Consider the following 23615-nt stretch of genomic DNA (forward strand, 5'->3'; position numbering starts at 1 on the left):
ATTTACCATGTTTATATTAACATATTTTTATGTTGGTTGTTTGTTACTTTGGTGTTCCAGAATGCACTGCAATTATACACTGATCAGCCATAACATTAAAACCACCTCCTTGTTTCTACACTCACTGTACATTTTATCAGCTCCACTTACCATATAGAAACACTTTGTAGTTCTACAGTTACTGACTGTAGTCCATCTGTTTCTCTACATACTTTTTTAGCCTGCTTTCACCCTGTTCTTCAATGATCAGACCCCCACAGAACCACTACACAGCAGGTATTATTTAGGTGGTGGATCATTCTCAGCACTGCAATGACACTGACATGGTGGTGGTGTGTTAGTGTGTGTTGTGCTGGTATGAGTGGATAGATAGTGCTCCTGGAGTTCTAAAATACCGTGTCCACTCACTATCCACTCTATTAGACACTCCTACCTAGTTGGTCCACCTTGAAGATGTACAGTCAGAGACGATCGCTCATCTATTGCTGCTGTTTGAGTCGGTCATCTTCTAGACTTTTATCAGTGGTCACAGGACGCTGCCCACGGGGCGCTGTTGGCTGGATATATTTGGTTGGTGGACTATTCTCAGTCCAGCAGTGACAGTGAGGTGTTTAAAAACTCCATCAGCGCTGCTGTGTCTGATCCACTCATACCAGCACAATACACACTAACACACCACCACCATGTCAGTGTCACTGCAGTGCTGAGAATGATCCACCACCCAAATAATACCTGCTCTGTAGTGGTCCTGTGGGGGTCCTGACCATTAAAGAACAGGATGAAAGGGGGCTAACAAAGCATGCAGAGAAACAGATGGACTACAGTCAGTAATTGTAGAACTACAAAGTGCTCCTATATGGTAAGTGGAGCTGATAAAATGGACAGTGAGTGTAGAAACAAGGAGGTGGTTTTGATGTTATGGCTGATCAGTGTATTATACAGCTCAGTATGATTGACAGTTGGGTGTGGCCAGCACCCAATTTTGTCAGTAAAGCATCTCTACAAAAGGAAAGTGGCTATTTTGACTTTTTGTCAATCAGGTCAAGTCAAATTTACTTTTAAAGCGCTTTTTACAGTAGACATTCTCTCAAAGCAACATTACAGCATCCAGGACCGACAGAACAAAAACCCTTGTTGAACAAGCCAAGGGCGACAGTGGCAGGAAAAAAATTTCTTAAAATTACATGAAGAAACCTTGTGAAGAACCAGACTCAGCAGGGACCTCCATCCTCCTTGGGTCCCTCCTGAATCAGAGAATGTTTTAGATGTCCTATTTAACTGTCTGGAATATACACCGATCAGGCATAACATTATGACCACCTTCCTAAATTTGTGTTGGTCCCCCTTTTGCTGCCCCATATGCAACAAACTGTGATGCACTGTATATTCTGACACCTTTCTATCAGAACCAGCAGTAACTTCTTCAGCAATCTGATCTACAGTAGCTCGTCTGATGGATTGGACCACACAGGCCAGACTTCGCTCCCCACGTGCATCAATGAGCCTTGGTCGCCCATGACCCTGTCGCCGGTTTACCACTCTTCCTTTCTTGGACCACTTTTGATAGATGCTGACCACTGCAGACCGGGAACACCCCACAAGAGCTGCAGTTTTGAAGATGTTCTGACCCAGTCGTCTAGCCATCACAATTTGGCCCTTGTCAAACTTGTTCAAATCCTTACGCTCACCCATTTTTCCTGCTTCTAACATCAACTTTGAGGATAAAATGTTCACTTGATGCCTAATATATCCCACCCACTAAGAGGTGCCGTGATGAAGAGATAATCAGTGTTATTCACTTCACCTGTCAGTGGTCATAATGTTATGCCTCGTTGGTGTATGTCAGTTATATCACTGATTTAAAACCGTGGAAAGGAGTTACTCAGAGAATACTCTACTGTGACAAGTAGACTTTAAATTTAGATAGACGTCTGGAACTGGTGAGAGATTTTAGCTTAAAGGTACTGTAGGTCATTGAGGTAAGCCAGCCAATGCCTCCTAAAGGTGAAGGTCGAAGTAATGACGGCTGTTGAAGCTGCCTATGTACCAAGCTGCACACCACCATACAAAATGGCATGTCTAATTAGAATTGACGTGCACATTTGGGGGTGGGGGGCAGATGCTGAAGTAAACAACTAAATTTCACAACTAGTTATAAAGAAATGCATATGTTGGAGGGTAAAACATTGGACCAAGTGGACTCCCTATGTTTGGGAGGTAGAGTATCAAATACTACAGAATATGCTGGTAAAGTGAAGTCTAGAATGGCACTGGGCTTGGCAGTGATGGTCAAATTGACAAGGATATGGGAAAACAAGCCAGTTAGCACCATCACCAAGCTACAATTGCAAAGCGCCTTCTTTAAATACCAAAGATTTACTATGGGGCGGCTCGGTGGGTAGCACTGTCGCCTCACAGCAAGAAAGTCCTGGGTTCGATCCTTTCTGTTCGGAGTTTGCAAGTTCTCCCTGTGTCTGCGTGGGTTTCCTCCGGGAGCTCCTGTTTCCTCCCACAGTCCAAAAACATGCAGTCAAGTTAATTGGAGACACTGAATTGCCCTATAGGTGAATGGGTGTGTGTATGTGTGTCTGCCCTGCGATGGACTGGCGCCCCGTCCAGGGTGTTACTGTGTGCCTTGCGCCCATTGTACAGCTGGGATAGGCTCCAGCACCCCCCTGCGACCCTAATTGGATAAGCGGTTAAGAAAGTAAGTGAGATTTACTATGGGGTTCAAGTCAGGCAAACATTATAGCCAGTCCAGAACTTCTTCTGAAACCAAGCCTGGGTGGACTTTGAGGTATGCTTGGATTCATTGTCCTGTTGGAAGGTCCAATGACACCCAAGCTTCAACTTCCTCACAGAAGGTATGGCATTTTCTTCTAGGATTTCTTAATACTTGATTAAATCCATCTTAACCTCCACACGCTGCAGGTTTTCAGGGCTAGAGGAAGCGAAGCAGCCCCAGAGCATCACAGAGCCACCGCCATGCTTCACTGTAGGTAGGTGTTCTATTCAGCATATGCTTCATTCTTCCTCCTCCAGACCCGAAAAATTCCAGTTTTGTTTTATCGCTCCACAGAAGAGAATCCCAGAGTGTCTGATTTATATAGTTTAAGCATATTGGAGCTAACTTTTCTCATGCTTTTGGGTCAGTAGAGGTGCATGTCTTGGAGTTTGAGCATAAAGACCCTCAGGATTCAGGATGTGCTTGCTGCCACCAAATCTAGCTGCAGGTCTTTTGAAGTCACTCGATGTTTTTGACCACCCACCTCCTCAGGAATCTGGGAGCAGCCGGTGAAAGCTTCTTCTATCTGACATGTCCAGGTAGTGTAGCCAGTGTTCCTTTAACTTTTAACTTGTGAACTATGCTTCCAAATGTATCTTTAGGAACATTCAGTGTCTTTGCTAGCTGTTTGTATTCTATTTCCTTGTTTTATTTTTTATTGCTTTTTTAGCGCGTCCACCAACCAGCCAGCAGAGGTCGTAATTGCACTAGTCTGAGAGAGAGTTCCCACCCGGCTTAATCCCGCACCTGTCTGAACAACAGGCCAATCGTTGTTCATGTGGCCGCTCAGCCTCAGCCGGCAAAGCAGAGCTGAGATTCGATACGATGTATTCGAGACCTCAGCTCTGGTTCCAACGTGTGTTTTTACCGCTGCGCCAACTGAGCGGCTCCCTTTCCTTGTTTGAGCAAGGCAATTATCTCCTCTTAAATTTTTGGAGAACCCCCTTGACAACCATATTTCTGACATGCACTCTGTAGTGTATTGGATAATGTTGACCATTATAACCACCTGTAGTTGTAGTTTGCAATGCGATTGCATTATGGGTAATGAGTTCTTTTTGCCTCAGGTTAGTACGGATCTACACACATTTCAGTATGCTTCTTTTCTTCATTAAAACGGAAAAAATAGACCTCCGTGTCTCGGATTGAGTTATTATTATGTGTTGAGGGTATAACACACTCAAAGGTCACAGTCGACAAATCGTCAGCCAGCCCTGGTATTTGATGTGTTCTCTCAAGCACACCTGATGCAACTAATGAAGCCCTTGATTAGCTGAGTCAGGGGATTAACCTGAGCTAGACTTTAACGGTCTTACCAAGAAAATAATGTTTATATGCCACTTTCATGGATGATTTTTTAAGCTGCAGCTTCAAGTTGACATAAAGGTTAGAAAGGCTGTTCTCTTAAATCCACAGTGTATCTACCAATATGTTTGAGTTTAACACGAGTTCAACCAAGCAGTAGATACAACCCAAACAAGATGATTCAAATACAGCTTATTTTACTAAGTATTTCGAGTCAAAGTAAGCTCAACCATTGGTTAAGGAGACCATTAAAGGGTTAGGACAAGAGCTGATTTGTAAATGTGTGCTCTTATGAGGGATTCTATTCAGGTGGTTGAATAATTCTGAGACGGCAGTAGTCATTAAAAGTGGCATTCTGTGTTGAATTTAAAGAAACCACAGGTTACCTGATTTATTACAAACAGCTGAAAGACTTTACAGTGATCTCAGTAACAATGTGGCCCTGAGGTGCAACCAATAAAAAAAGAGCCACAATTAGAATTGACTGCAGGCGGTTCCACACACGAGGATGAAGCTCACATAGCTCTGATGAATGTTTGGCTAATGTTTGATGTGTTAAAGCTTATGGTGTTTCCTTCCAGAGCAATTTTAGAATAAGCACCTGTTCCACATAACTGGAGTGTTGCTCACACGCGACCGGTCAAAAATAAAACCACGTTGATGGTCTGTGATCAACCTTAACCTTTTAATCCACCAAATAATAATAAAAAATATTAATAACTAAATAAAATATAATAAATGATTTAATATAAAAAATATGTTTTTGTCATTCATAAAATATTCTTAAAGCATCAGAACATTTAATTTGCATATTCTATTTCGGATGGTCTTTTAGTCTGGCAATAAGAGTGTTTTTTTTTATTATTATTTAATAAAAGCAAGCTGATACGTGAATTAATCGGACCACAAAACATGTTTCCACTGTCCTTTGGTCCATGTGAGATGGGGGATTTAATTTGCATATTCTAATTCTATCAGAATTGTTTATTAGGATTTTAACATGTGTTACACCTTTGGTTACATTCATGACAGGAACGGTAGTTACTCATTATACAAGATTCATCAGTTCACAAGGTTGTATCGAACACAGTCGTGGACAATTTAGTAATTTACTTGCATGTCTTTGGACTGGGGGAGGAAACCGGAACACCCGGAGGATCCCACGCAGACACGGTAAGAACATGCAAACTCCACACAGAAAGGACCTGGACTGCCCCATCCGGGATTGAACTCAGGACCTTCTTGCTGTGAGGTGACAGTGCTAGACTATCAGAATTGATAGCTGGGCCAATGTGGGTACAAGTACAGTGTATCACAAAAGTGAGTACACCCCTCACATTTCTGCAGATATTTAAGTATATCTTTTCATGGGACAACACTGACAAAATGACACTTTGACACAATAAAAAGTAGTCTGTGTGCAGCTTATATAACAGTGTAAATTTATTCTTCCCTCAAAATAACTCAATATACAGCCATTAATGTCTAAACCACCGGCAACAAAAGTGAGTACACCCCTAAGAGACTACACCCCTAAATGTCCAAATTGAGCACTGCTTGTCATTTTCCCTCCAAAATGTCATGTGATTTGTTAGTGTTACTAGGTCTCAGGTGTGCATAGGGAGCAGGTGTGTTCAATTTAGTAGTACAGCTCTCACACTCTCTCATACTGGTCACTGAAAGTTCCAACATGGCACCTCATGGCAAAAAACTCTCTGAGGATCTTAAAAGACGAATTGTTGCGCTACATGAAGATGGCCAAGGCTACAAGAAGATTGCCAACACCCTGAAACTGAGCTGCAGCACAGTGGCCAAGATCATCCAGCGTTTTAAAAGAGCAGGGTCCACTCAGAACAGACCTCGCGTTGGTCGTCCAAAGAAGCTGAGTGCACGTGCTCAGCGTCACATCCAACTGCTGTCTTTGAAAGATAGGCGCAGGAGTGCTGTCAGCATTGCTGCAGAGATTGAAAAGGTGGGGGGTCAGCCTGTCAGTGCTCAGACCATACGCCGCACACTACATCAAATTGGTCTGCATGGCTGTCACCCCAGAAGGAAGCCTCTTCTGAAGTCTCTACACAAGAAAGCCCGCAAACAGTTTGCTGAAGACATGTCAACAAAGGACATGGATTACTGGAACCATGTCCTATGGTCTGATGAGACCAAGATTAATTTGTTTGGTTCAGATGGTCTCAAGCATGTGTGGCGGCAATCAGGTGAGGAGTACAAAGATAAGTGTGTCATGCCTACAGTCAAGCATGGTGGTGGGAATGCCATGGTCTGGGGCTGCATGAGTGCAGCAGGTGTTGGGGAGTTACATTTCATTGAGGGACACATGAACTCCAATATGTACTGTGAAATACTGAAGCAGAGCATGATCCCCTCCCTCCGGAAACTGGGTCGCAGGGCAGTGTTTCAGCATGATAATGACCCCAAACACACCTCTAAGACGACCACTGCTTTATTGAAGAGGCTGAGGGTAAAGGTGATGGACTGGCCAAGCATGTCTCCAGACCTAAACCCAATAGAACATCTTTGGGGCATCCTCAAGCGGAAGGTGGAGGAGCGCAAAGTCTCGAATATCCGCCAGCTCCGTGATGTCATCATGGAGGAGTGGAAAAGCATTCCAGTGGCAACCTGTGAAGCTCTGGTAAACTCCATGCCCAGGAGAGTTAAGGCAGTTCTGGGAAATAATGGTGGCCACACAAAATATTGACACTTCAGGAACTTTCACTAAGGGGTGTACTCACTTTTGTTGCTGGTGGTTTAGACATTAATGGCTGTATATTGAGTTATTTTGAGGGAAGAATAAATTTACACTGTTATATAAGCTGCACACAGACTACTTTTCATTGTGTCAAAGTGTCATTTTGTCAGTGTTGTCCCATGAAAAGATATACTTAAATATCTGCAGAAATGTGAGGGGTGTACTCACTTTTGTGATACACTGTATGTTTCACAAAATTGTTTAAGAGACTAATTTTATGACTATTGGTCATTCGATGCTAACTGCTTTATCCTGATCAGGGTCACAGTGGGTCTGGTGCCACCCAATGAACTTATTGGGCAATGAGAAAATACTCTCACTGGAACTCACTGGGCAAGAATAACCACTCGTTGGGCAAGAGTACCAATTTATTACATGGTCCTAGACATTACAAAATATAATTATTAAAATGCCTACATTAATATCAAAGAGAAAGAAAAGATCACACTAAATGCGGTAAATTTTCTCTAATGCCTGGGACAGTGGTAGCCTAGTGGGTAGGAATTCGGGCTATCAACCGGAAGATTGCCGATTCAAATCCAGGCTCTGCTATGCAGCCACTGTTGGGTCCTTGAGCAAGGCCCTTAACCCTGTCTGCTCCAGGGGTGCCGTACGATGGCCGACCCTGCGCTTTGACCCCAGCTACCAAACAAGCTGGGATATGTGAAGAAACAATTTCATTGTACTGTACACCTGTATATGTACAGTGGTGTTCAAAAAAATAGCAGTCCAACACCATTAACCTGATAAATCACTGTTTTTAGTAGAAATGCTATTTCTACATAGCAAAAAAATTTACTTCAAAGTGTAGGAGAGTAATGAAAACAAAACAAACCCAACAATTAGAACATGCATGCCGCTCATTCTGAGTAATCGAAGCATTAATTGAAAGGGGCTTGTTCAAAATAATAGCAGTGAGGAGTTCAATTGGTGAAGTCATTCATTCTGCAGAAGAACGGGTGTCAATTTTGGCCCTTATTTAAGGTAGGAGGGGGCAAATGTTGCACAGGTTGGTCAAAGCACATTTCCTTCTGAAATACTGGGTAAAATGGGTTGTTCCAGACATTGTTCTGATGAACAGTGTACTTTGATTAAAAAGTTGATTGTAGAGGGAAAAAACATACAGAGAAGTGCAGCAAATTATTGATTGCTCAGCTAAAATTATCTCAAATGCCTTGAAGTGAAAACCAAAACCTGAAAGATGCAGAAGGAAGCGTGGAACTACTGTTCGAATGGATCAAAGAAAAGCCAAAATTGCAAATACTCAGCCAATGATCACCTCCAAAAAGATCAAGGAACATCTGAAGTTATCAGTGAGTACAGAAGATGATTAAGTGAAGCCAATTTACCAGCAAGAACTTCTTGCAAAGTCCCGTTGTTAAGAAAAAGACGTGTCCTGAATGGGTTACAATTTGCCATGGAACACATTGACTGGTCCAAAGAGAAATGGCTCAACATTTGTGGACTGGTGAAAGCAAAATTGTTCTTTTTGGGTCTAGTGGCCGTAGACAGTATGTCAGACGACCCCCGAGCACTGAATTCAAGCCACAGTTCACTGTGAAGACAGTAAAGCATGGTGGTACAAAATGATGATATGGGATGTTTTTCATACCATGGTGTTACGTCTATTTATCACATACGAGGGATCATGGATCAGTTTAAATATATCAGAATACTTGAGGAGATCATGTTGCCCTATGTTGAAGATGAAATGCCCTTAAAATGGGTGTTTCAACATGACAATGACCCAAAACATCTTGGTTACAAACAAGATTGAGGTAATAGAGTGTCCAGCACAATCCCCTGACTTCAATCTCAGAGAGAACTTGTGGGCTGATATCTGTGAAGTGCGTTTGAGGCAAAACCCAAAATTGCAGAAGAACTGTGGAATGTCGTCTGATCATCCTGGACTGGAATACCTGTTCAGAGGTGCCAGAAGTTGGTCGACTCCATGCAACACAGATCTCAGAAACAATTGTTCTGCCACTAAATATTAGTTCAGTAATTTAAAGTAAAGTGAAACCTCAAACATTTTTTCATGTTATAGATACATTTTTTGAGTTTTTAAAGAAAAATGCTGCACTGCTATTATTTTGAACAACCTAATATTCATTTTTCTTAACTTTCTGTAAAGGATTAAACACAAACTGGCTAAATGTTGTTAATATTTTGATTTAGAATTGAAAGTGTAGTATTTTCAGTGCGTTTGCATTTATGGAAATAAAAGTTATTATAATGATTTTGTGCTTTATTCTCTTTTTTAAAGTCACTGCTATTTTTTTTAACACTACTGTATATCTGACAAATAAAGAATATCTTCTTCTAAAGTCTAAATGTCACTGAGACAAACAGCAGTCAAACACAAACTGGTGACAGTATAAAAGGTTTTAATTCCATTAAAACAAAATGATGACTGGGCAACAAAAAGCTGACATCTTTCTCCCCCCTCCCATCCCAACAGAGACAATAAAAGTTAAAAACAACGTTGAGGTGCAGAGCTTTAAAACTATCAGCACAGACTAGAAGTGAATCATCAGGATGAAAACCCGGATCGTGATGACTGGTGTGTCTGGGCTGGTGGTCCGATGGCACGATCGAGGACTCATCTCGACTGCTCAACTACAGAGAGAAAGAAATAAGTGTTACTTCACACATATGCACACAGGTCCACACACTATATTGTTATTTTAGAAGTGCTGTTTACTCATAAGGTGTCCAACACAAGTTTTGATAAGGTTTGATTTTTAAAGCATATATAATGATTTTTTTAACATCCTTTTTACAATCACATCAGATTTGGAAAAATTACCTGACATGATATTGCTACTGGACAACAATAATCTAACACACTTGTGATGAACAAGAATGCTTTGTCATATATACACATACAGATGCACAGTACAACAAAATTCTCTCTCAGCATATGCCAGCTGATTTGAAAGCTGGGGTCAGAGCGCAGGGTCAGACATAGCACAGCACTCCTGGAGCAGACAGGGTTAAAAGCCTTTCTCAAAGGCCCAACAGTGGCTGCATAGTAGAGAATTCATATTGACATGTCATATATTGACAGTCTTGTTAACATACAGCATCTGTCAAAGGTATGAATGTAAAAGCCAAAACATCAGGCTTTCTAATGGAATAAAAGGTTAGGATGCAGCGATTTAACTCTTAAAACTGCACCAGAATGATCTGCTGATGTGACCCCTAAATATGTGGGGGCAGCCAAAAACAAACAGTATACACTAGTGTACATTTTTGAGGGCAAATAAATTGTCATTATAAATAATCATAAGGACATAACTGATTTAGAAAAAATTCATGTAAAGTGTGTTATTTTATACAGTGCTCGTACAGTACACTTATTTCACTGCACAAAAAAAATGTGATGTGATTGAACTGGCAACCTTCTGATTTCTAGTCCAGTACCTTAACCACTAAGCTATGACTGCCCACTTCTTTACAACACAGAGCTACAAAACGGAAGGGGAAACTTACTGTAAGTGGAGATGTCGATTTCTTCAGGTAGCTCTGCCACGTTGACCTCGAAGCGGTCCTGCACGTCGTTTAACGTTTTGGCGTCCGTCTCGTCCGACACAAAGGTGATGGCCAAACCTTTAGTGCCGAAACGACCAGCGCGAGCCACCTGCAGGGTAAAACAAACAAATCTGATCTAATCTGGTTCGACATATGGCCAGACATTTGTTCTTCACAACTCACAGGCAGAATGAAACTAAAACATTGCATAGCTTTTTTCCCCTAGTAAAATTTACTGACAAACTAAATACTTTGTGACTTTTTAATGCAATAAAAGGGGGACATTTTGCCAGTGAACGGTGGTCAGTCTTAATCTGTAACCCGCAACAAAACGACCGTCTGTCAATCATTTTCAATTACGTCTGCTGATATCTGGCAACAGGAGCCAGCGTAACCATTGGAAAAGTTAAGCAAAGTTTAACTTTATGCAAATTAAGAGTGAAGTGATTACCAATATGAACTGAGCACTGGCCATAACATTACATGAATATTATTTTCTTGTCATGCTAGCTGCATGATGATTTTTTTAACCAATAAAGCATAGTGTTATTAACATGAGGCTCTGGGAAAATTCATATTTTGATGGAATGCTGTACACGCTTGTCAATACACAGTTGCCCAACTATAACTGGCAAACACTTGTCGTTTTGAGCCGTTTCTTTTTGTGTTCCTTTAGTAAGCTTTATATTTTTCTTACCAAAATAAAGTCTAACATATATTTCTGTATTATCTTGTGTGAGTTTCTTTTAATATATTGGACATATGTAGTCTTTCTCTGTTGTAATTTGGGTATTCGTTCAGGATATGTACTATGGTGATGGGTATTTAACATTCTTTGCAAAGTCTGGGCTCCTCTTCTAGTATTATGTGTTGGTGTGTCAATCTGTAAACTGCCTATTGTACATCTAGCGTAGATAACTTGGTCTGTACGTTTTCCATAGTATATTTTTGGTTTATTCCTGATGTTTGGGTGGTTGTCGTTTCGAGCTGTTTAGGGTGTTTCTTTAGTAAGCTTTATATTCTTCCTACAAATCCTGGCACAATCTTTACAATACTTTACTTTCCCAAATGTTGCTTTGACCACTTTTCCTCTCCTTATAAAGTGTACACTCAGTGAGCAAGTGATTCAAGGCGTAAACATTAGAGAGCCTCAGCATGGCGGTAAAACTTGGGAGTAGCTGAACTAGTTTTGCTTCGTTTACAACACTAATCTTGAATTTACTTTTGCATCGAGTTGTATCCAAACTACAGTGCTAATACCAGTAGCACACAGACTCAGGGAGTGAACACTACATCTAATACTTATAAAACACTACTGTATAACAGTTACATTACATAACAGGCAAACAAAAACAAGCACAAATTAAACCCATCCAGTTTCAATGAACCCTCTGAGATTGTCATTCTGTATTGATTAATCTTGTCGTCACTATTGAAAACGGTGAGAACTGAGACGTACCCTGTGCAGGTAAGTGTCCGAATCCTCTGGCATGTCGTAGTTGAAAACGATGTTGACCCGCTCAATGTCCATCCCTCTGCCGAACAGATTGGTGGCCACCAGGATCCTCCTCTGAAAGTCCTTAAACTGCTGATAACGAGACAACCTGGAACCAATCACACACACAGAGTTCATTCAGTCATGTCAGTGCAGAATAAAAAAGCAAGTTTGTTTAATTCTTAACACCATGTTAGCTAATACGACTATTATCATGGCTGGATAGTAGATTCAGTCTTTAAACGTCAATGTAGGGGGTTGATTTGCTTTCCTTTTTTTAACTTGTGTGTATAGTGGTTAGTGTGTGTGTGACTATGAGGGTGTAAAGCAGGGGTGCCCAATACATCGACAGTGCTCGCTGGTAGACTGCGCCTCATTCAAACTGGTCAGCGTGATTGACATGAAATGTGGCCGTTTTTTGTTTAATTTGCGGTTTGTTACCACAGCTACGTTTTACTAAGTTTTTCAATTATCAGTAGCCAGTTTGTGCCATTTTTGCATCTTTCTTTTGTAACCTGCACCGTTTGTAAAGATGAGTGCGCAAGCAAGCACAAAGAAACCAAAAACGACTCAATTTGGGTAAGAACACTGCAGAGATGGCTGTTTCATTTATACGTGGAGGAAGCCAACAGAGAAATGTTAACCCTGTTATCCTACATTCATATGAAGTCTAGGGCCTCTGCTGGACAATTTTGGAACTTGCTGGCTGAGGTAAAATATTCAAACATAAAAATGTGCCACATATTTGACAAGATTTTTGGATCAACCTACTTGTGTGAATCAGCCTGTTCCCACATAAAAATAATTAAGTCTAAATATGGGTCCACCCTTACTGATGAACACTTGGATGCCTGCTTGAGAAGTGGCATCAGCAGCTATTGTCCAGACTACATAAACCTGGCTGACACCATTCAGTGCAAATCATCAGAATAAGATTAGTGGGATTTTTAAGTCGCTTGCCCTGTAAAGCTGAATATCAATATAGGAACTGAAGTGCATTTTTAAAAAAAACCCAAAAAAATCAAAGCTTTTTTTGAAAAATTATGGCGCCAACCTTAAACAGTAGATCACAATGAAAAGTAGATTTTAATAACTTAAGGCATTTTAAGTGCTATTGCTGTATTGTAGAATTTAGTTCAGGTGTTTCTTTTTTGGCATGAATAGAGGATGTGTTTAATGGAAGTTCTTGATCCACAAAGGGGGCAAGTAAGGGCCTGGTCTCCAGGTAGGTATGGGTTAATTTGGTGTGTCCTATGTGGCATCTCGTGTAGATAATTTAAAAAAAGCAAGTAAACACAAACAATTGCTATAAACCAAGAAGCTAGATCTGATGGCAAAAAAGGAGATTTAAACTTGTTTTGATCCATCTTTGCTGTTCTTTCTCCTGCACAACAAAATAATCCTCCCCTTTAAGTAAGACTGATCAGGGCTCTAGAGTGCGACCAATTTGGTCGCACATGCGACCTAATTTCTCAGTGGTGCGACTAAAAAAAATCTCAGGTCGCACCGGTGCGACCAGGCGTCCGAGGGGAAAAAAAAACAACAGACACACATTAGGCCAATATCATGGTCTAAACCAACCAGAGATAGTGAAGGGCGGGACAATATTGTAGCGGTGATATGTGAGCGACATTCAGCTCAGCCAATCAGAATGCAGCACCAGGTTTATACACGTGCGTTCGGACGTTCTGCCGTAAGTTTAGTTTTGTATATGAGACTCGCCGGATGTCCCCAGAATGGAAGTTCGGGTTCTGGAGCTCGGCGGTGTAAAGTGTTGTAACGCTCACTTAAGTCCTGACTAAACAGTTAAAGTGACTCGACCCTGTCGTGTGCCTTTATTCCCACACCTCCACCACCGCACAGCAAAAGACCCGCAGCATCCCCACCGGACAGCGGCTAGGTGAGCCGACCCTCTACAGTAGCAAGGGGCTAATGCTAGCGGTAAAGTGCCGCGATAGTGAAAGTAAAAACACGACTATATTTTCGTTAAGTAAAATATAAAAATAACTAAAAGACCAAAATATATTACAATACATGTAGTCAAAATACGCAGTGAGTGGCACAGCAAGCGATTTTGGGAATCTGTGTAAAAGATTCAGTAAAGCCGATAATATAATGCACTGCATTTAAGATTACACTCTAACACACACACAAACATATACATATAATTTTAAATATACACACACATATAAATAGATATACACACATACATACACATTTACTCTATTATTTTTATATTTTTTATAAGTGTGCTATAATTAGTCTGTAATACTATAATTAACTGTAAAGAAGACAGTGGCCGGCAATAGTATATTTGTGACTGGTTCTAATACATTTCGAATTGAAAGGCTGAAAAAGCCCAATGCATCTATAAAACACATTACATGCCGCAATAAATGCACTGCCCAAGTGTCCCCCTCTCCCCACTGCCCTTCATTGTCAGGCAGCAGCAATCAGATCATCAGACGAGGCCATGTTGACCAGATTGTTAGTTATTTCCAAGTCAATATTGCCTGTATGGACAGTGATTTAAAAAAAAAAAAAAAAAAAAAGAAAAAAAAGTGAACCTGTAAAACTGCGGTGTTAAATGCGATGCGGTAAATTTGGGTGCACCTAACTTTTGTGCTGGTGCACCTAAGAAAAAAAGTTAGGTGCACCAGTGCAACCAGTGCAAAACGTTAGTCTAGAGCCCTGCTGATATATATTTACCTCTCCTCCTGGGCCATGCCTCTGTGGATGGCAATGGCTGGGAAATTCTGCTCCACCAGCAGCTGAGAGAGAGCGACACAACGCTGTACTGACTTCACAAAGATCACCACCTGCAGGCAAAACGGAGCAATTACAACCCACACTGATTAATATACAGGGTGGGCCATTTATATGGATACACCTAAATAAAATGGGAATGGTTGTTGATATTAACTTCCTGTTTGTGGCACATTAGTATATGGGAGGGGGGAAACTTTTCAAGATGGGTGGTGACCATGGCAGCCATTTTGAAGTCGGCCATTTTGGATCCAACTTTAGTTTTTTCAATGGGAAGAAGGTCATGTGACACATCAAACTTATTGAGAATGTCACAAGAAAAACAATGGTTGCTTTAACGTAACTTTATTCTTTCATGAGTTATTTACAAGCTTCTCTTTGTTTACAGCCATTGACATGTCGCAGAGGTTAACACGTGAGGAGCGGATAGAAATTGTGTTGATGTCTGGTGAACGCAGTACCCGGGTCATTGCAGCAGATTTCAATGCAAGACACCCTACGAGACCACCCATCTCCCATGCTACAGTTAGCAAACTGCTTGCCAAGTTTCGTGAAACTGGTTCAGTGTTGGATTTGCCAAAATGTGGACGCATGAAAACTGTCACTAATGAAGAAACATCAGTGGCTGTCCTAGCTTCATTCAGCAAGAGCCCACAGCGTAGCACTCGCCGCATGTCACTGGAGAGTGGCATCAGTCGAACATCCCTTCGGCGGATATTAGCTACTCACAAATGGCACCCTTACAAACTCCAGCTGCTGCAGCATCTCAACGAGGATGACCCAGATCGGTGCACTGAATTTGCAGAATGGGCAAAACAAAAATTGGAACAGGACCCTCAGTTTACACAGAACATTTTGTTCAGTGATGAGGCAAACTTTTATGTGAATGGTGAAGTTAACAAACAAAACCACCGCTATTGGTCTGACACTAACCCACATTGGATAGATCCCTCCAAGACTGTTGGAACACAAAAATTGATGGTATGGTGTGGTATATGGGGTACAAAGATAGTGGGGCCATTCTTCATCAATGGAAACCTCAAGGCCACTGGATATTTGAAATTGCTACATGATGATGTGTTTCCCTCTTTATGCACTGAAGCTGGCACGTTCCCTGAGTTTTTCCAGCAAGATGGTGCACCACCACATTATGGGTGTCAGGTCCGAGCATTCCTAGATGAACAGTTTCCTGAAAAGTGGATTGGTCGTCGTGGGCCAGTCGAATGGCCCCCAAGGTCTCCCGATCTGACCCCCTTAGACTTTTATCTTTGGGGTCATCTGAAGGCAATTGTCTATGCTGTGAAGATACGAGATGTGCAGCACCTGAAACTATGGATACTGGAAGCCTGTGCTAGCATTTCTTCTGCGGTGTTGCTATCAGTGTGTGAAGAGTGGGAGAAGAGGGTTGCATTGACAATCCAACACAATGGGCAGCACTTTGAACACATTTTATAAGTGGTCAGAAACTTGTAAATAACTCATGCAAGAATAAAGTTACGTTAAAACCATTGTTACGTTAAAGCACACCATTGTATTTCTTGTGAAATTCTCAATAAGTTTGATGTGTCACATGACCTTCTTCCCATTGAAAAAACTAAAGTTGGATCCAAAATGTCCGACTTCAAAATGGCCACCATGGTCACCACCCATCTTGAAAAGTTTTCCCCCTCCCATATACTAATGTGCCACAAACAGGAAGTTAATATCACCAACCATTCCCATTTTATTTAGGTGTATCCATATAAATGGCCCACCCTGTATAACACTACACCTTGATTAATCATCTTAAAATAACAAAAATGCAGTTTTTCCAACCTGATTGAACTCGAGGACGTCGAGCAGGTCAAAGAGTTTGCGGTTCTTTTCACTGTCCTTTAGTTTGCAGTAGTACTGCTGCAGGCCGTGCAGAGTCAGCTTGGTCTCATCGTCCACAAACACCTCCATCGGCTGAGGGCAAAAAGGAAGAATGGTTTAAAAACCAGGACTAGACTCTCGGGTGAACGTCGCAACGGTTGAAAAAGCATCAGGATGAGAGTACTCACGTCCTGCATGAATTTGCGACAGACTGGCCTGATTTCTTTGCTGAGGGTGGCACTGAACATCATGCACTGTTTCTCGTGAGGGGTGAGCCTGAAGATGTCCTGCACGTCACGCCTCATATCTGTGAGAATAGATCAGAGCATCAGAATGATTCACTGAAGAGAGGAACACACACCATATAAAACCCTAACAAAAAGCAAAACATGACTTAATCAGGTCATAAGTTAATAAAGCCTCTTGGCAGTTACAGTAACAATATGGAAGAAAAAACCCGACATACCTAGCGCCTCAAGCATCTTATCACACTCATCGAGGACAAAGTGCTTGACGTTTTTAAGATTGAGCAATTTGTCGCGAATGAGGGCGAGGATGCGTCCCGGTGTGCCGACCACGATGTGCGGGCAATTTTTCTTCAGTACCTCTTCGTCTTTCTTTATGGGCATGCCGCCGAAAAACACAGCTACTTTAACCGTGGACATGTACTTGGAGAAGCGCTCGTACTCTTTACTGATCTGGAAGGCCAGCTCACGGGTGTGACACATCACCAGCACAGACACCTGATGGGTGAAGATAAAAAAATATGTATGCAATCTGGTGTACAGCAGAATTACAACTAGACCTTAAACTCTGACACACGAATAATGATCGAGGGATTTACCTGTCCATCGACTGGCTCTATCTGCTGCAGGGTGGCCAGCACAAACACTGCTGTTTTACCCATACCAGATTTAGCCTGGCATAAGATGTCCATGCCCAGGATGGCCTGTGGGATGCACTCGTGCTGCACTGAAACACAAAACGCACAAGCAATCATTACAAGTGTACAGGAGCCCATTTCATTCGCTATCTAGTACCATGTGAAAAAACCCATGAGTAATTTTTATTACATCATAAAGCTTGAGTGGTTCTTCAGCATCACAAAAGATTTAACATTTAAAAGCATTCATGTGCACTCACAGCATTCAATTAATTACTTCCTGCTCCTTTGGCTTTCCATTAGGGGTCACCACTGTAGAGCATTCATCCATCCTGCCCTGTCCTGAACATCCTCCTGTCACCCCAACCACCTGCATATCCTCAAATCTTCTCCTTGGGCCTTCCTCTCCTCACACAACTCTCTCCCTTACTTCTGCACATGCTCAAACTCAGTCTCACCTCCCTAACTTTGTCTCCAAAACTACCTACCTGTGCCAGCCCTCTAATAAACTCCTTTCTAATCTTTTCCAACTTAATTACAAGCAGTGACAAACTTAGCATCTTCACCTCTGCCACCTGCAGCTTTCTCTGATCCCAGTAGTTTTTTTTTTTTTTTTTTTTTTTTTTTTTAAATTGTTAGCATTTTACTAATTAAGCAAGCTCATGCGTTATTTACCACAGTTTTATACATAAGTCTTTCCTTCTTTATGCCACTTTGCTTTCAAACACCTACGTCAGTACCTGCTTACACTAACTGTAAGGAAACCTAAAAAGATTTTTACTATTATGGAAAATAGTGCTCAGTTTGTTTTGTAACAAGCCATTACAAAGGCAGTACGCTATCTTCCTGATTTTGATGATATAAACTAAACCGAACGTACATTATTTTTATATAATTTGCCTTGATTTCGAATAGTGGGAGATACCTGCTTACCATCATACACTTTTAAGCACTCCCTTAAGAGTTCATTTTTATTAAACTCACTTTAAACATACACCAAAAGTCCTCATACTAAGCAAGCCGTACCTTCTGATGGATGTTCAAATCCACAGTCCACGATGGCCCTCAGGAGTTCAGGTTTAAGCAGGAAGTCTCTAAAGCCAGAGCTGTGAATGGACACGTAAGAACCCTTCACCTCCTTCTTGCCGGTGGGGGCAGCGCTCTCTGGTGCTCCCTGTGGCTCTTCGTCCTCTTCGTAGTCCAACAGCTCGTTATCGACATCGTTCTCGGTCATGCTGGAGAAACACAGGACAGAGCAAGCTAACTACAGGAGCAGTTCACACCAAGAAGCCTCATTCTTAACGTCTACATATGATCCAGTTTATGTTTAAAAAGCACGATCGAATGTAATCTGAACAAAAAAGCCATAAAACCAATTTTGTGAAATTCTGCACCCATAAAACCCACTTCTACATATAAATCTCAGACATGCTACAGATTAAAAACAATGAGCTTTTCTCACTTTAGTTTATCTGCAACATGCGCACAGTTCCTATTAGCTCTGGCAAAAGTCCCCCCCCCCCCCCACTCAATAAAAAATATTTATGCAGTTTATTGGATTATTGCTGTCTACTGCAAAACAGGAGTAGGAATTTTTGGGGGAAACACAAACTGGTCTCTCCGCGTCATGCATGAATTCACCCACAACGTTCAGGTTAAACAGGTACAACTTGCACCCGAGTCCCGATATAAATAGCTAAATCAAGTCAATCAATCAGGACAAGTTGTATTGTTGTGTTGTGTACAGGTTCTACAGCTAGCTTAAGGAGCAATGTTGACAGATTTCAACTGGCACTATTTAACAAGCATTATACTTTCATTAGTATTGATAAGAGACAAATGTGTCAAGGCACATGCAACAGTCATTAAAACATGACAAAATAATGCTAAACTGAGGTTATTATAGGCAGTCTATCCTGTTATGTTAGTTGTTTAGATGCATTTATGGTATCTTTACACGTGCATATTTAATTAGATAATCTATCTCAAGGTAATTGTCAGTTTATATTTACTATTTGTACTTCAGAATCAGAACCGTAATCTGGTTTGCATCCAGGTGCATCTTTTAAAATTGTAATTGTCATTTCTACCCTCACCTAATCAGTACACTGGTTATTTTCAATCATAACTGCACCCCAAATAACCCAGTATCCTACATTACTAACCTACACAGGTAAGAAATTAAGGCTTCTACACTATGCAGGCCAACATACACGTAAGAAAATCAATAGGGGTTCTTTATACTATTGCTTTGACAGGTTATGGATGCTGTCAGAAAGACAACTGATGATACAATCTCCACCGTTGACAGCAATGTTTGGTGTGTTTTGGTTGGTAAAGATTTCAGAGTGGTTGTGGGTTGAACAACTTATCTGCTTGGCTGACTAGATGAGCGTGTGCATGAGAGGCTTGGAAGCAGAGCGGCAATCTTAAGTTGCATTAAAAAAGGGCACCCAAAATTTGTACGTGGTAACATGATAATTTTAGCTAAGTCAGTGGTAAGTGTTTAACTTCGCCACTGAGTCAATAAATTAACTTGAAGCATTAAAACCTATTACACTATTCCTTGTGGTAAATCTGCAATCTTAAATATAATATCACACTATTTGCTTACTAAAACCACTGTAACTTCTAAACAAACCAGTGTCAAATATCTAATTATAAAGATATTAAAGCTTGTACACAAAAAGCTTGATCATTTAAGTTTTTACATCGTGTTTCAAGTACCTCATATAAAACGTACACTCATTTTTCTTTGTTTATGACCAGTATTCCCTCTTTTTTTTTTTTTTTTCTCAGACTGATCTGACATACATCTGAGAAAGCTATCACACCCTTATGGAGTTTTGACTGGGATCTAGCAGTCTGATCTTAAAAATAAAAAAATCAATGTTTGCTACACCCCAAATACGATACACTTTGCTCAAGGGTCCAACAGTGGTAAGTAGTCTAGTAATTTAACAACTAAGATACCAATTATAAAGCCCTAAATCAATTCGTTTTTTAAATAAATGTTAAAAATTAAACAAAAAAAAAAAAAAAAAAGTGTGTGTGTGTGAGGGGGGGGGGGGGATTCTCAACCAGCTGTTTTCCCTGTATCTTTATAGAACTTAACCCTCCCCCCCCCCATACAATCTAGTATTCACTAAATAACAACAAAGTGCTTGTACAACCTACAATATGAAATAAAGCGGTTAGTCTTCAGAAACAACAAGGGTATCTTTTCACAACTACAAAAGGTTTTAAACCATCAGTGTTTATTAAAATGTACACTCTTTTTTTCTTTGTTTACGACCAGTTTTATTTGAAGCTGATCTCAGACAGACCTAAAAAACATATGTTAGCTACACCTCAAATATCTACCTACATGTAAATACAATACACCTTGCTCCAACTTAAGCTACCAATTATAAAGCCCTAAATTAATAAATGTTAACAATTACACAAAACTTTTAAGTGTGTGTGTGTGGAAGGGGAGGGGTCTCAACCATTTGTTTTCCTGTATCTTTACTAAACTTACCCCCCCCCCCCCCCCCCCAAACACAGCCCTCACTAAACGACACAAAGTGCTTGTACAACCTACAATATGAAATAAAGAAGTTAGTCTCTTCACTAACAACAAGGGTATCTTTCCATCAGTGTTTATTCACCAAGATAATCTAGATATAAAACCAAATTAAAATGTCGTGATTGCATCTTTTAATCAAACTTGTTAACCATATTAAAGGACTTAGATGCTCAATTTTGGACAAGATGTTTATTTTCAAGTCTCTTTTCACATTTCTAGAAGTCCTAGTAAAAGTGTACCCGTAAAAATGCGCACACTTCAACAAAATCAAACTAAAACAGTTGCTTCTTCTACTGAAATGGCTGTATCTCAAATAAGCATTGGCTCCCTACTCCTGCGTACTACGTACGGTCTGAGATACAACCTAGCTAGTGCACTATATTTGCATTACGGAGCCATTTGGGATAAGGCACACAACTGACCGCGTTATTGTAGCCAAATCGTGAAGAAACCGCGTCTCTAAGCTGTTTGTTTACTTTATTTGTTTAATTCGATTTGCCGTTTTAACTTACTTGAATATTTTAATTTTACACGACGCTGCATTTGCTGAAGTTGCTAAAGTGTGAATGAAACAATGGCAAACGTTAGCATTCATTCTACAGGCCAACATCACTACTAAATGCTAGCCGGCTGTTAGCGTCACAGTAGTTTGTGGTCATTATATAACGCCTAAATACGTATGCTTTATATATACTATGTACATTTAACTAACAACGAGTCGACAAACAAATACAAATATACGTTGAATTATTTAACAGCGCGGTGCTAATAATTAGCTTAGCCTAGCTGCTATCCGGCTAACCGACATTATCCAGTAAACTAACAATCACCGGTATTTCTTTCATTTCAGCCCAACCGCTACTTTGAATTACGAACTCCGAAACAAGAGCCGCTCAGACAGTGTTTTTAAGTATATAACAAATGAAAACAGTGTGAAAATAAAGCAGTTGTTACCTTGCTGTTTGAAGATCCGGACACTGTAGCAGAGAGAAAGAGGTACAAGCACATGCGCAGGCCTGCGGTTTATACTACAAGCGGCTGCGTCAAAACTAGCGACCTGATTGGATGAGACAGACGTCTAACACCGCTAGCGGTTTTCTGATTGGTTGCTCTGACTGTCAGTCATTACATAATGAAACCGCTTTAAGGAATGGGCTGTATTGTTGGATATGTTGCCAGATTGAGAGGTTTCACCCACTCACTACGTATTCTAATCATCTAAAATATTTTGTAGATTGCATATGTTAGGACAGAGCTACAATTCAAACCAGTCGATTAAACAGTTGCCACGAATATTGACAAACAAAGTAATAAAAAACAATTTTAACATTTTAAGCCATTTATTGCTTGTGAAGACTAAGACTTTGGTGGATCTTCCCTTTTATACCCAATAATGGTTCCCTAACCTGTTGCCAATTCACCTGCTTATTTTGTTTTTATGTTTTAAAATGAAGTAACTTTTAAGTTACTTGCTGAAATTTCCCAACACTACCATAGAGAATAATAACACAAGACAATACTTCATTATATTGAGGAAAGATTTCTTAAAAGAGTTGAGCCTGTTTTAACTGTAAATGAAGTGTCTATTTACTCAAACTCAAACCAGCCCGGTAACTACATAAATTATGGTTATAAGTATTTGTCTTTTAGTTTTATTTTCATCAACCGCTTTATCCTGGTCAGAGACTCAGGCAGGAATACCCAGGTGCCAATCCACCGCAGGGCTTCAGCCACCCCCCAGACATAGCCAGTAATATCTGATGGTGAAACACATAAATTATTTGCAAGTTTGCATGAGAACTGTTTTTTTTTTTATCTGACTGACAACTTTCTCATGTTTCTCAAGTTTGGAACAATGGTGAACCACAACCCATCTCTGCTTGTAAACACTGGATTTTTCATTTATACCCATTAATGATTCCCTCACCTGCTTATTGTGGTTTTATGTCTTTAAATTGTATAACTTTAATATGTATAATATGTATAATATGTATAATATGTATATGTTAACTGTATAACTTGAATATGTTGAACTTGAACAGTTTACTTTTATTTTATTATTTTTAATGAGCTCCAGGCATTAAGCTCTAAATTTGTTTATATTTATCATGCAATTTGTTGATCAGTGAAAACATTGGAAATATTTTCTTTCTACGTTTGTCAGTTAAATGAAGATTTAAGAGAATTAACATATCACAGACTCTAGTTTGTATTGCATTTTATTACATTAATTCAAATAAAGTAAATTTATAAAACTGGCTTTTCAGAAACTGAGTTTTTATTCGGTTTAGGTAATATGGTTACATCTTAATAAGTAAGGCCACACGTCTATAAGATCATTCAGCTTTTTCCTTGTTACATTAAAACTGAATACAAATATATGCCCTGTTTTAAATATACAGGAAAAAACAATTATAGAAGAAAAACAGATTATAACCTATTTGTTGACATATAGACTACACTGTTACTATTACAAAAGCTAAAAGCACAAGCTTTACTCCCACAAACTGTCAGAATGGTGGATTAAATGCACTTGTTTTAAATGTGTACAGATTTTTATGAGTGGTAAGAGGTAAAAGTTTACTATAGATGTGAACTCCTGTATAATACAGAATTCTGATTAGAATTCACTTGTGGTTATGAATGAACCCAGTCCGACAG

The 23615-nt window shown here is 40.2% G+C and overlaps 1 protein-coding gene across 1 annotated transcript; it reads right to left on the reverse strand.

Annotated features, from left to right (window-relative positions):
- Positions 1-9224: 9224 nt before the first annotated feature.
- Positions 9225-21958, reverse strand: ddx39ab (DEAD (Asp-Glu-Ala-Asp) box polypeptide 39Ab). Its single transcript, XM_063016326.1, has 10 exons — positions 21909-21958; positions 18413-18621; positions 17348-17475; positions 16970-17246; positions 16692-16810; positions 16465-16596; positions 14593-14702; positions 11848-11992; positions 10350-10497; positions 9225-9473 (listed from the first exon to the last, which is right to left on the reverse strand). The coding sequence occupies exons 2-10, from the start codon at positions 18618-18620 to the stop codon at positions 9457-9459; spliced, it is 1284 nt and encodes a 427-aa protein (XP_062872396.1). The 5' UTR covers position 18621; positions 21909-21958; the 3' UTR covers positions 9225-9456.
- Positions 21959-23615: the final 1657 nt, after the last annotated feature.

The sequence above is a fragment of the Trichomycterus rosablanca genome, chromosome 2 (genome assembly GCF_030014385.1).
Source record: "Trichomycterus rosablanca isolate fTriRos1 chromosome 2, fTriRos1.hap1, whole genome shotgun sequence".
In the NCBI taxonomy this organism is placed as follows: domain Eukaryota; kingdom Metazoa; phylum Chordata; class Actinopteri; order Siluriformes; family Trichomycteridae; genus Trichomycterus; species Trichomycterus rosablanca.

What these genes read in the sequence shown, in the direction of transcription:
- ddx39ab (XM_063016326.1), bottom strand. Translation starts at nt 18,620, where the DNA reads ATGACCGAGAACGATGTCGATAACGAGCTGTTGGACTACGAAGAGGAC. An exon ending in TAAGATGCTTGAGGCGCTAG is followed by an intron (nt 16,811 to 16,969) that starts GTATGTCGGGTT and finishes CTATTCTCACAG; the next exon opens with ATATGAGGCGTGACGTGCAG. An exon ending in ACGTCCTCGAGTTCAATCAG is followed by an intron (nt 14,703 to 16,464) that starts GTTGGAAAAACT and finishes TTTTGCCTGCAG; the next exon opens with GTGGTGATCTTTGTGAAGTC.